The sequence below is a fragment of the Astyanax mexicanus genome, chromosome 25 (genome assembly GCF_023375975.1).
Source record: "Astyanax mexicanus isolate ESR-SI-001 chromosome 25, AstMex3_surface, whole genome shotgun sequence".
Taxonomy (NCBI): Eukaryota; Metazoa; Chordata; class Actinopteri; order Characiformes; family Acestrorhamphidae; genus Astyanax; species Astyanax mexicanus.
Window position 1 is genome coordinate 17,802,845 of NC_064432.1, and position 14,644 is coordinate 17,817,488.

The following is a 14,644-nucleotide window of genomic DNA, read 5'->3' on the forward strand; positions in this document are numbered from 1 at the left end:
ACTATTTGTGAGCATATTTTGTTTATGGAAGTGCTATTTAAAATTAAGTGCCTTTGTGTACACACAAAAACAAGCATGCAGGGAGAATAGTTATAATAATACTTATTTTTTTGTACTGTCTGCTCTTTTACAACCCCAAATCAGATAATGTTAGGACACTACAGAAATTGAATTTGATTGCAGAAAGTATGAACCCAAGACATTTCATATTTTACATATTTTAACTAGTTAACTTACATTCATTTGTTTATATAAATGCATTTCTGCATTTGAGGCCTTCAAAATGTTCTAAAAAAATTTGGACAGTAGCAATATATGGCTATTTATAAGGTTTTCTATGAAAGGCTAAGACTCTGAAAAGCAAAGATGGCCACAGGATCTCAGTGTGGAAAGAGCACAGGTTCATGCCTACGCTCAGCACAGATTTCGCATACCCTGACCATGTCCAGAAGTGGTGTCATCTTCTCTGGGCTTGAAGGCATCTTGGATAGATCATAACTTATTAGAAATGCATGTTGTTATCTGATAAATTTTTCCGTATTTCAGGTCTTTTTTTTCAAAAGCATGGCTGGTACAGACTTAAAACCAAAAAAAAAACAAAAAAAAAAACAAATAATGACTTCATATTGTTGCACACATATTAAGACGTGAAAAAATGATGCACAATAACACCTGAAACAAATGTATATTAACAAATTAAATGTCAAAAATCTAATATGATCAGACAAAACATGAAATATCTTGCATTTATATGGTCTCAAATAAAAGTCAAAATAAATGTAAGAAATATTGCATCGCAACCTTTTTTCTGATATTTTTTTTTTCTGAGGTCGTACAATGCACAGCATTAATAATGCATGATTCGGGACCGTAAAGGAAGCACTGATAAGTGTGTTTGTGTGTGTGTGTTTTCTCCCAGCTGAATGTCATCTTCCTTGGCATCGCCCTCTACAAGATGTTCCACCACACGGCTATCCTGAAGCCTGACTCCGGCTGTCTGGACAACATTAAGTGAGTGTGACCATGGTGCTTTATTTCTAGGACATTTCTAAGTGGTGCCATTAAAGTGTATAAGGAGGCTTTTATACACCTTTTGTCTGATCAAATATCTTCGCAAACAGGGGGCATGGAAAGCCTAGGAGATCTTTAGGTTCCCCCCAGTGTGGACTACAGCTTGTGTGGAGATTCATAGAGTTTGGACAAAAGTATTGGGACACCTGCTTGTTTCTCAATGTTTCTTCTGAAATCAAGGGTATTCAAAAGAGTTGATCCTGCTTTTGTTGGAGTTCATGTCGCTACCAGATTTTGGAGCATTAGTGAGAATTTGATTGCATTCAGTGACGAGTGGTAATGGAGCTTTTCCAGTGCATGGTAACTTCACTTCTCAACTTGGCTCTACTCTGTTTTCTGCTTTTACATTGAGCAAATTTGGTATCTGGTACCTTAAACCTTAGAAATGAAATGCTCATGGTTCCAATCAAGTCAAGTAGCGGCTAAAATTTGGCTTGGAAATGTTGCAGAGCTCTGACTAGCCACAATGTTGGCATACAGCACTGCAAACTAGCCACGTATAAAACCTTTGATTCAAATGGCACCTTAAAAATTACTATATGGTCTTTTGACGAAGTACAAACATTCGGTAGCACTACCTACAACTCATCCTAAACATACTGGATGGAGAACCACAGTGATCTCAATGCTCAGAGCTAATTCTATACCACTAGCCCATACCTGGTCTTAGACATGGTGCCAAAAGCTCCAAAAACGAAGATGTATGTGCGTGCATCTGAACATCTATGTCAGCAGTGGGTACCCTCTCATTAGTAGGGGAACTATCGTGGCTGGAAGGGGGACATATTGTTCTATTTCGTTTGGCTTTAAAGCAGTGCAGAGTTTCTTCTTAGCGTTAGCGGATGAGGGCATAAAGTTAGTGATTCCTCATTAGCATTAAACTCGGAGAGTTGCAGGTATTCCGCAGGTCGAGCTGCATTATGGGTAGAGCAGAAAGGCACTGGGCCAAGGAGAGAGGCTCAATCCGCTGGCATTAACCCCGGCCATCCACACCTGCATGAATATTCATGAGCGTCCGCCAGAGGCTGGCCACTCAGGAGAGGCTGAGAGCTATAATGACTTTACGAATATGCAGATTTATTGATGCTGCTGATTTGGAGGTGTAATGGAATGGGAAATGCTGTAGTGTGTGTGTGTGTTGTAAAGTTGCTGGTGCTGTGTAAGGCTCTATTTTACAGGCTCTAGTATAAAAGAGGCACTATCTATTGTGTGTGTGTGTGTGTGTGGGTGTGGGTGTGTGTGGTCACGGCTCTGGTCTTTGAGCAGGGGGAAGTCTATCACTGGGAAAGGAAAGGGGTCGTGCAGAGCTGTCAGAGAAGCATCAGTGGAGCTTCCTGACTGACAGCTCTTTCAGCCAATCACAGCGGGAGCGTTCAGGCACAGGGGGACGATGTGACATATCTATTTCTCAGTCACACAACCGGAACCTAATGATGTCTGCAGTCTGCAGAGCCAGGACGGGTCTGGTGCTTCAAAGAACAGCCAGTAGAAAATATCTATATCCTGGGAAAAGAGGGTAAATGAGAAAACATATGCTGCTCAGTTAGACACTAAAAATTATAGTAAATATTATGAATTATATAAAGGCAAAATGGTCGCAGTTAAGTGGATCAAATTAGTATAATATTAATGTTTTTTAAATGATAATAAAATTCAATTTCAATGCTATTTGTGTTCTGAATATGAATACATAATTATTTAAGGTCTTGTCACCCAGCACTGTAACAGATTGAACGGTCACTTATTAAATATCTACTAGTTTATTAGTTTAACTCTGCTCCTCTTATAATCAGGACCTGAGGCAGCAAAGCAGCCCCAAACCATGATGTGCCCTCCACCATGCTTATATACTATAAAGGGATATATATATATATATATATATATATATATATATATATATATATATATATATATATATATATATATACATATAAAAGGATTCTGCTGTGTTTTGGTCATGGTTCAGTCATTGATTCATGCATCCCGCTGTGTGCTGTAGATAGCTTTGCTTACCCCTGCGGTGTTGATTGAATGCATCAGTGATATCTGTGTATTGTAATACTTCCACAATATGCAGCATGGGGTGCATCATCAACATATCTATTTTTCAGACACATACACACACTATGGTACTGCCCTTCTCAACATGCTAGACACGACACTGACTGTGCTGCCATCATATTTCTTATAGGGTCCTGCTGACATGAACAGGGTATTGTGGATTAGAAGAAGATAGAAATGACTATAACCAAAAAATAATCAAATAGTCAAAAAAACTGGGTTAATTGACTGATATGCTTGTTATCAGTCAGCAGTGATTTGTGAACGGTTGTCAGTGTAGTTCTGTGTTTAACATACTTAATAAATGTGAGGAAAATATAAAGCCGTCACTAATGTAACATGAATTTTAGAATTTGGTGACGTAAGATTAGTTTAGAAAGCTACAAAAGATCTGATAGAGAACAGTAGGTGTGGAATCTCAAATTTGTACTTTTTATGTCTATTTGCAAAAACAGTTTGACAATCATTACCACCCGCTGTGCTGTCCGCTTCGTGTGGCGGAGTAATTCATGTAGAGTTTTGGTTACAGTGCATTACCGGCTGATAAAGGCACTCATAAAACACCTCTCAGCCAATCACATTGCAGGGTCAGAACTAACTGGGGTATAATCCCCGGAAAACACATGTGACACTGTGGTTTGAGAAACGTTAAAAAAAACACACAACGTCAGAAATGGAATGTGCCATCCATCTGGCACCCAGTATCAGACCTCACTCCAACTCCAACTCACCATGAGCAGACTGGCCAATGTTTAACCTCCCTCACAAGATATCACCTCACAACTTTATACATACATTATACATATGTGCGTGTTCCCAAGCCATCCCCTGAGGTTACATTTCATAATCAATTTGCGTATTGCTATCCCATGACTTTTGGCCTGTGAGTGGGTATTCAGATTTGAGATCAAAGGATTAATATGTGACTGCAGATCAAAGTTTTATCTTTTTTTAGATAGTGACAGCTTGAAGATGACACTTCCTGTTTAAACCCATTATCTTTCAAATAGGCAGAAATGCTGGAACATGTGAGTGACAAGTGCTTCTTGTTTCTTATTTGTGTCATGTTTGATTGATTGAAGGATTGATTGATTGAGCACCCACGTAGTTGTCTTTATACAAATTCAGTAATTGCTATGTGAATAGCCATCAATATAATTAATAATAAATAAGTGCTGCTGATATTTTTTTGTGGTTTAATTTAATGAAAAGTTGTGTGAATAATTGATTTCTATATAAACAGTAACAACATGACATTCTACAACATTCATTCTAGAGGCCTCTTACAATTTCGTTTATAATTTCAATATTATGTAAAAACACGCCTACAGGCTTTGTCAGTCTTGATATGGTTTTGCATGTTTTAATGAAGATGTATTTTTAATACTGTGTTTTGCTTGTTGTTTAAGGATTTGGACCTCCATAACATCACAGTTAACAGTTATAACTGTGCAATATACTGACACGCCACTTACAAGTCATAAAATAACAGTATTTAAACTGATTATAAAGTGTTACCTCAGGGAACTGCTTGGAAATGAGCACACCTGTATAAATCGTGAAGTGTTATCTCATGAATGAGGCTGAACACTGGCCTGCATGCTCATTGCAAGGTGATGTGAAATACCTGAGTTGAAGTGAGGCCTTATAGTGGCCTTCAATAGTGAGCATTTAATATTCCTCAATCCACAGTACTGGCAATATATCATAGAAGGCATTACCACTCACAGTGGACAGTGTATTGGGTAGTGATGATCATAACTGGCAGTGTCTGGCTAAAATTGTTCATGCAAACAAGATAAGAGACTGCAAAAATCGCATTCACTTTGAATGCAGGATGTCCCATACACACATATCCCACAGGTCAGTGTAGTGTTTCTTTAACTTCCAAAAAGACATGGCAAAATTAATGGGACATGATTTTAGTTCTGGTCATATAACTTGACTTTTTTAGCTGTGTCTGTAATTGTGCCTCTTTGATAATTAAATACCAAGAGTTTTCCCCTTTTTTACAAAGTACTGGGCAGTGACCTTCTAAATAGTAATGCCCCTCTGATCATAACAGTGACATTCAAAGCAGAAAAGTTTCTGTTTGGCTCTGCAAGCTTGTTATCAACCTTATAATGTGCATTATTGAACGTTGACCTTTTTGACGTGATGTGAATCTTGCAGTTGTTAAAAGTTAATGATGAATAGACCAATAGAAATACTCCAAATAGACTTGGAATATATTGTATTTTCCAATGACATCCACTAAAAGTTTTTTCTTTCTTTTTTTGGGGGGGATTTAAAGTTGCAATTTTTTTCCTGCCGTCTCAATCAAAATTTCCGAAACCACTTTATCCCATTAAATAAATAAATAAAGTACGCTATACAAATAAGTTTGCATTAAATTAGACTAAATGACCCTAAATTAGAGCAGAGACACCGTCAACAGCAGCACAAGAAAAGCCGCTTCGTCCCGCTCTGATTAATTAGGCAGTCTGTAAGGTGTCATTACGTTCCCAGTCCTCCCTTTGATAACGCCTTAGATGGAATTGGATAATTTTGTAATCAGATGTCCTATTCATGCTGATAATTAGATGATTATAGTCTACTGTTTCCACACTGCTATTTTACCCGTCGCCATTTAAGAAATTCAGGTCCGTTTGATTAGGAGATAAAAGAGGAGGAAAAGATGAGGAATAAAAACAAAAACAAACCGAGAGTGTGCGCCTGTCGCTGTCTGTGTGTGTGTGTGCGTGTCTTCTTGTGTGTAAGATGTCCTCAGTGCTCTGTTTGTATGGCTGTATTGACTTGTGCGTGGGCTTTTTATATGATATGATTTATAAAGCTATTTGAAACAGAGCAGAAAAAAGCGTGAACAGGGCCCACGGCCCACCAAGGTCACAACCTTTCTGTCACCCTGCTAAATCCAGATGTATGCCTTTGTTTCAGGGACTGTATGTATGGTGTGTGTGTGTGCGTGTGTCCGTGTGTGTGTGCAGGAGACTGTGCTGCATAAAGTGGCTTAACAGTGGCCCACTGGTCAGCATCAGAGCCATCCAGTGACCACCAGTGTCCAACACTTAACGCCACCTTGGCTGTGGCTGGATGAAATGGCCAAGGATTCTTATCACAGTACAGTTCTCATCCAGTTCATTCATAAAGTTTAATAAATAAAATGTCTTTTATTTTTTTTACTTTTAAAGGTTGCCACCATTATAGTTTATTTTATCAATGCCATATCTGAGAGCTATATTATATTGGCTTATACAGTACTAAAAAGTAATGTAAAAAAATAAATAATTCCTCTATAAAGCAGCGTGTTGGTTGTTTATAGACGAGTTCAGATGTCAGTATAAAGAAGTTCTGTACGTGTCAGTATGAAGAGTTACATGAATGAGACCCAATGTTCACATTATTCCAAAAAACTATTTGTCTTTATACTCCCTTATACTCTGTATTATATTCTCAGCACTCAGGGTGTTGTTATTGGACTATTGTTATTCCAGCAGTGACACTGTAAGGACCTGACCAGGGAGAAACAGGGAGGAAGCACTACATTTATATTTTTTGTAGAAACAAGAAGATACCCATAATGTTACGCTTGATCTGTGTAATATATACAGGCCAAGAAATCTCAGTATAAATGAATGAGATGGGAGTGGCTTCTCAATTTACACACTGCCTTCACCTCCAAAAATATGTGTAATACTGCTGATAGTATAATTTGCTGCCACAGTTTACAACATATGTAAACATTTAAAACAAGGTAATAATTAAATTGTACTTATTTTTAAAGCTTATTTTACATAAGGTGAAAGGCGATGGAATCTTGACTGATGCTGAAGGATGCAGTCCATAAAAAAGTTAAATAAAAAACTGATTGTGCTTAAGATTTTGTTAGTGTCTGATGTCAGATCACATAAAAATGAACCTTTTAAACTGTAAACAACCTAATTATTCTGATTTCACAATTACTAATATAATCAATATTGACAGCTCTAGTTTATATCTAGAACTCCCGATCATCTTATCACATGACCTAGCAGCCACATTTCAGGTAGGCTGTCCAGAAAGCTGGGTAATAAAGCAGGTTTGTTCCACATACTTCAGACACACAAGCACACACACGCGCACACACACACACAGCAAGGATTTGGGTTTAATAAGCAGAGACTCGTTCCAGAGATGGCCAGTTGTGCTTTCTCTCATTACTAGGCCTTAAGTGGGATTATGCTGCCAATATGTGCCCCAGTTTTGGGAGAACCTGCGTGTTTACCGAGCGCTTCATCATCCTACGCAATACTCCGAAATGTCTTAACTCCTGCTCATTATGGCCATTATGACTCTGCTGTGTTGTAACACATACGGATCCTGTTGGGCCCTGAGCTAATTTACACTCTAGACCTGACTCTAATGAGTGTGTTATGAAACACACTGCGTCCTGTCTGAAGACTCTGCTGTAGCACAGCTCAGAACTCAGTCTGTACTGTTTGTGATGATTCAGCTTTGGCTGAGTTTCACAGGCCTGCTCTTCTCTGATTTCTTTGTCTCTGCCCTGTCTCTTCTTCTGTCTGCGCCTGCCTGTGATCTGTCTCGTCTATGCTACGTCTCTGCTCTCTTCCTGTTCTACACCTCTCTCTGATTCTCTGGTCCTTTTCTGCCCCTATTTCTACTCACTTTTCTTTCTAATTTCTGGTTCTTTTGTCCCTATTTTTCCTTGCCTCTGCTCTGCTTCTGTTTCACATGTATTTATCTGCTCTTTTATTTCAGTCTCTGCCCCTGTCCCTCCTCTATTTCATTTAGGCCTCTGCCCCTGTCTCTGTTTAGTTTAATTTCTCTCTCTCCTCGTTCTCATTTTTTGTCTCTGCCCCTGTACCTGCTCTCTCATTTCTGTCTCTTCTTGTCAGAACATCACAAACAGTCTTCAAATGCCGACTGAAGACTCATCTTTTCAAAGAGTTCTTAAACGTATCTAAAAAAATTCCTAGGGTTCTAAACATTGTCAAGCTTGTGTATCTCTTAATTCAAGTCTCTACAAACTAGCTATGGATATTTTAAATTAAACAAAGAAGCACTGTTGTAAGTCACTCTGGATAAGGGCGTCTGCTAAATACCTTAAATGTAAATGTGAATATGCCCCTGTATCTGAACTGTCTCATTTCTGTGTCTATCCATGATTTTTCTTTGCTTCTGGGGTCTCCATCTCTGATCTTTAACTGCTGCTGTATTTGATTTGATTTCATGATTTTCTTTAATTCTTTGTCTCTGTTTATGTCATGTTGTTTTGCTCTTGCTTGCTTGCCTTTTCCTCGTTTTATTTTATTTTGCATGAGTATGTTTTTCTGTTTTGTTTTGTTTTTTTCTGCATTTAGATATCAATATTACGACGGTCGTATTGTAGTGGAGTGGCACCGGTAAGGCATTTTGTGGTTTTTTTTTTCTTTGGTGTTTTACGTTCTTCCTTTTTGTTAGCTTGTCTGTTTGTGAACTTTGTGTTTGGCCTGTATGTGTCCATTACTCAGCCTCCACCTCCATCTCTCTCGCACAATCGATAGAAATCTCCTACTGTACATAGTGCAGGCATTTTACTCTAACTAAATGCTGCAGGGATGGACGTGTGTTGTCTTTGAGAATAATATACGCATCGACTGGCAAGGCTGTCCTCTGTCTGGTGGAATCTTCAGCAGAGTCGGAGAAAGGAGAGGTTAACGAGAGGGGGACTGCTGAAAAATAAAGATGTATTCATTTTTCTGCTCTCTATACGAGCACTGTCTAGACTAAGGGCTTTCTATATTGAACAAAACATTGGACTTTTGTTGGACGTGTTAGGACACAGAACTTAATGGAAGTTATATTAGAGCTGAGTCCAGCTGGTAAGTATAGAGGGGCTATAGTGAACCACTCTAACACTGACTTGTGATTCTTCACATCACACATTATCATATCCTGTAAAAATTGGGGAAATTGGGGCCAAATTTGGGAAAGGGATTACATTGTATTAAATGTTAAAGTTTCCTGATTATTGCATGTGTTAAAATGTTTCCATCTTTGTTTTGGTCCAAAATAGACTCTGGTTAAAGATAAAATTTGTGTTTATTTTATACATTATCAGATCTTTCCAACAAAGACTGATTCTTTTAAGTCTTACTAGCAATGGAAGGTTACAGAAATGATACAGATTGGTAGAAGGTATCAGCAGCTGTTTCGTCTGCAGATATGGAGAAGTATCTCACTATCCTCCTCTCCCTCTTTCTGACTCGATTACTGCTGTTATTGGAATGCAGATTCGTCTCACGCAGCCATTTGCAAGATTACGGAATAAATTGCCTCAAATTTCCCTTAATTATTGGAAATGTGTTGGAGACACTTGTGCTGTAATTTGCTTTAATTTTTCATATTTAACCCTGGACTATTAGCCCAGCGGCAGCTCTACCTAAGAGAGAGAGAGAGAGAAAGAAAAAAAGAGGACGAGAGAGAAAAGATGGATAAGTCATTGGTTATTCAGGAGCTGAAGAGTCTCAGTCTTTTATTTAGTTGAAAGCCCCGGTAGGAAGCCTTCTTTCCGTATTAGACGATGACTGTCAAATTCAATTAAACTTCAGATGCAGCCTCAAAAATCTCCTCTTCCTTTCTCTCTGAAATAGTGTGTGCTTGAAAGTGTGTGTGTGTGTGCGCACGGGTGTATAACTCTGGGTGTATGCAGTGCTGCACAGTCTTTATTAATTTAATTTACAGTCAAAACAGCCATTACGGATGAATGATTTTCTGTTTTTTCAGCAAACACTTTGCGGAAATGTTAATTAACCTGTTACATTAACCTGTGTCTTAATCCTAATCTTATTGTGTCCTGTGCTAAACTTTGGACACCTCACATGTTTGGTCTGAAGTTTCAGATTTTTCAGTTTGGTCCAAAATAAAATTACAGGATCAGAATTACACCAGAACAAAACTACAGGTCTCAGTTCAGATCAACTGAACTGGTGGGAATGGTTTGGACCAGTTACAGTAAGTACAGTCAGGCTATCGTCACTCAATAAACAATAAAAGAAGAAAAAGAACCAGCGCTCCACTTCACATGCAGGTGCATCAAGCAGCAGTATAGGCGCAACCTATTACAGATTAATTGCTAAAATCAGCAAAGTAGGTGTGTTAAGTAGAGGTCTTTTAAAGACAGGTGGAAGCTTTAGGAGACATAGCATTAGAGTCTCCAGGAAGAACTTTTGCTAAATCTTTCGTAATATATTTGAGACTGTGTCAAATAAAAATGGCAATGACATTTAGAGACCAATTATAATTTGACAAAAAAATTATCTCACCATTTTTATCAAAACTCTAATTGAATCTAAAATCTGAAACTGTTCTCTTCATTTCTTCCATACTTTGACTTTTTTCCTCTTTATTCAGAAGCATTATCTAATCTAACCTCCTCAGATCAGAGACATATCCTGTCTCTGAAAAATGAAAAAATTATATTTAAAAAAATATACTTAATGGCCATTGTTGACTGTAGCTCAATGAGCTGCTAGGTTATTCTCTGTCTTTCGCACAGTGCTGTGTTTATGTATGTTTGTTTGGCATTTGTGTCTCGGTATATCTCAATATTTATGAAAACAGAAGAAATTACAGGAAGGCTTAAATAGCTGGAGCTTCAGTTATCTGTCAGTCAAGCGCAGCCTCAGGAGGAGAGTTTTTGCAGAAGATAGAGGACTGATGAAAGAACACTGCTCCCTCGCTCCCTCCGGGGGAGGAAAGAAAGGGATCGAAGTTTTTTCAAGTGAGAGAGAGAAGAGGAGAGATAAAGAAAGTGGAATGAAATGCCATCGGACTTCAGGCTTTCAGGCATTTAAGTGGGGACGGGCGATATGAGCTAAAATTCATATCGCAATATTTCACACTGCGTGAACAACAGCGATATGATGGAACTTTATACTACAAGCACAATGTGTGCAACACTGTGTGATTTAAATACATATTAAAAAGCAAAACAGCATATTTTACTATGATGGTAAGAACTAGAAGCGTTACAGTAACATTGCAGTGACTTATAACTGAACACAATGTAGCAAATAATACCACCTAAATAAACCTGCCAATGAAAATCTAATGTTGATTTAATTATCTGTTTTAATGTACTTCTAGTCTTAATGATGAAATGCATTACATTTTAAACAGCCAGGTTCATGAGCAGTTAAACAGAATGTACTCCAATGAAGTTGTCAACTGCTGTGTTACCTTCCCTTTCAGGAGATGCTTTTCCAGACATTTCACGGACACTCATGTGAGCTTTTAAATGTGAGGTATATTATAATTTCCATGTGATTATAATGAAATTATATGAAATTGGAAAATGCCTGGGTGTGGTGTATTGTGCCTAGTTTCATTCAAATAGGCAATAAAAAATCACATTTTTATATTTCCCCAAAATCAGTAAATTACATAAGGCTATAGTCTTACCTTTTGGAGCAATTTTGGACGTTTTTTCCAACTCTGATTTTCATTGAGATTGTAATGAAATTATAACTCAGATAACTTGGAAAATGCCTGGGTGTGATATATTGGGTCTAGTTTCATATAAAAAGTCCATTAAAAAAGCATTTTTTTAATTTTCCCCAAAATCAGTAAATTACATAAGGCTATATTTGGAGCAATTTTGGGCATTTTCTCCAACTCTGATTTTTTTAGGGATTATAATGAAATTATAACTCTGATAACTTGGAAAATGCCTGGGTGTGGTGTATTGTGTCTTGTTTCATATAAAAAGTCCATTAAAAAAGCACTTTTTATTTTCCTCAAAATCAGTAAATTACATAAGGCTATATAGTCTTACCTTTTGGAGCAGTTTTGGGCATTTTCTCCAACTCTGTAAAATGCCTGGGTGTAATTTATTGCACCCCTTTTTAAATAAAAAGTCCATAAAAAGATTCCCTGTTTGGATCACAAACAGTACTCAAACTTAATGCAGTGGCACTGGGTGTAGCTCCCTCACTCCAGGGAGCTTCTTATCGCCTCTAATTGATGCTTGGCATTGGGTCTGATGACCTAAGGCTTGGGTTTAGTTCCCAATAAGTGTTCCATTGTCATGTCAGTGCTTTCCTATGAAGGTTTTACAAGTTTTGTATACATTTCATTACCTGTAGCAATGGTTGGAAGCTATTGTAGTGGAATTTATTGATAAAATGGTGTTGAAGTGATCACTGGTAAAAAGAGTCTATTTACTATCGAAAATATAAAGTATTTCACTCAGTCGTCCTGAGGTAGAGCCTTGTCTGGTTTAGCATTTTTATCCACAATATGGTAAAATCCACATCATGTAACAGTGTCACAGCGATTATTCATTGTTTACTGATATCCCCAGCAGCGCTGCTTCAAACTGAGCTGAGCGCTGTTACAGCGAGCAGTCAGCCTCTGATTGCTGATAATGAGGAATACTACCTTGACATTTCTGACTAGCGCTGTTTTTAAAGCCTCATAAACGCACAAGCTCCGACTCTAACAACTCTGTTCTCTGAGGGAGGAAACAACACTTCCCCCTATCCTCCTCCTCCTCTTTTCCCTGCTGGATGAGGGTCAGTAATGTCTACCTTTCTCTCATTCTCTTTTTTACTCTCCCTCTAGCTTGATTTCTATTTAAAAGTCTCAAAAATTCTGCCCAATTACAGTGGTGATTTTGGCAGAAATATGCTAAATAAGTCAACTACATACGAAGAAACTTTAGATGCTGCAGGCTACTGTGATTAGGGACAGCATCAAAACAAACAGAATGGATGGAAAGATTTACAGTTGAGAGCTGGAATTTTAGTATATGGTAGTATTGGTAGTACAGTGTATTAGAAGTATAGGAGATTTATAGTTGAGAACTGGACACTTAGTATTGGGCAGTATTGGTAGTATTTTTGTCTTCCTCTCTGTTTCCATATTTCTCTTGTTCCTTTTCCTTCCTCTGTCTCTCACTCTTTGTAACTGTCTCTTCAGCCCTGTTTTTTCTTTCTTACTCCCTTTCTCTCCCTTGCTCTCTCTCTCTCTCTATCTCTCTCTCTCTCTTTCTCGCTCTCTGATGAAGCATCCCTCTCTGCAGGTCATTAGGACAGTCCTGGTAAAATGATGTTTAATGGCCTCCTCACTAATGTGATAAATCATTTATTTGGCTCAGCACCTGCACTGGCCATTAAACACTGACGCGGGTGCATCCTCTCTACCTCTGTGTGTGTGTGTGTGTGTGCGCATGCCTGCAGCACCTGCATCTCTTGCTTACTCGCTCTCTCTCTCTCAGTGTAATTAGAAGCAGTGAAGTGCAAAACTGACAGTAGTATCTGAAATCACCAGTAGATTAATGATAATGATAGTGTCCGTCACATTAGAAGAGAAGAGATATTACACTAACCATCTAACAACACCCCAGCAACCACTAACCACCTGAAACACTTTTTACACCCTAGTCACTTGTTGCCTTACCATAACCAGCCTACGATGTACCTACATAAAGTATCACAGCATTGACCATCTAACAACACCCTTGCAACCACCTGGCAAGACCTTAGTAACAACCTGGATTAAACTGCCTGAGTACAGCCAGCCTACCATGTACCTAAAACAGATTGGACATCAACCACTATTTGGAACTACCTAACAACCACTCTAAAACAAGAATTAATACAATAACACAATCTGCATGAATCAGAGTATTTTTGCACCCAAGCAACCACTCCTCAGACAACATAGGAGCCACCTTGAACACCAGCATGACCCCCTAGCAAACCATAAGAGAGACTACAGCCACTACCTGGCATATATGGAATAATGCAAATGGGACACAGCAGCAACTGTTTTTTCTGCATTCAGCCTAAACACAATTGCAGTCTGTATTCTATATTGTAAACTAAGTCTATATCAGAACAGCCCATCAGTGTTTGGACCCCTATCTGCAGTGTGTGTAAAGTGGTGTGTGTAGTAATCTGAACACAATCGTCTCCCCAGGTGCTGTTTGTCAGTGTGTGTATTGCAGTGCTGAGCCTCACCGCTCTGTTCTAATCCCTCCTTTCTTTCAGTCTGACCTCAATTTACTGCCTTCCCCAGTTTCTCTCTGCCTTACTGACCTGAGTCTACTCAAACTGTAATACGATGATCTCTCAAGACTCCGCCCACAAGTCTTTTCTGTCTGTGTTACCTGTTGGTAGATTGGACAAGTTTAACAGAATGGAGGCAGAAATCTCATTCAGTACAGTGAGAGACTGTAGATCAGAGGGTCACTCAGAACTGTGGCGAGAGGGAATGCACTGGTGGGCGGAGCCTGAAAGTTAATTTTCTTTTATTATAATTCATTTTGCTTGTTTTTTTTATTTCTCATTGATTTTTTCGTTTTTACATTTAACATTTTCTTTCATATATTTTTCATTTCTTGCTAGATTTATTTTTCTTCAGTTTAAACACTATTCTTCATTTTTTACTTTCTTTGTGCTCTTTATTTTGTCTTTTCCTTTTTCTCTTTATTTCTGCCTTTTATTTATTATTTTTTTCTAACTTTCCA

The 14,644-nt window shown here is 38.3% G+C and overlaps 1 protein-coding gene across 32 annotated transcripts in view; it reads left to right on the top strand.

The window, feature by feature from the left end:
• LOC103047288 (adhesion G protein-coupled receptor L3) overlaps nucleotides 1-14,644 on the top strand; it is a 365,140-nt gene that overhangs the window by 325,107 nt on the left and 25,389 nt on the right. For all 32 annotated transcript variants that reach the window (XM_049472032.1, XM_049472031.1, XM_049472044.1 and 29 more), the window contains one exon: nucleotides 920-1,011. In XM_049472032.1, the coding sequence (XP_049327989.1) occupies nucleotides 920-1,011 (92 nt within the window). The remainder of the gene's footprint in view (nucleotides 1-919; nucleotides 1,012-14,644) is intronic.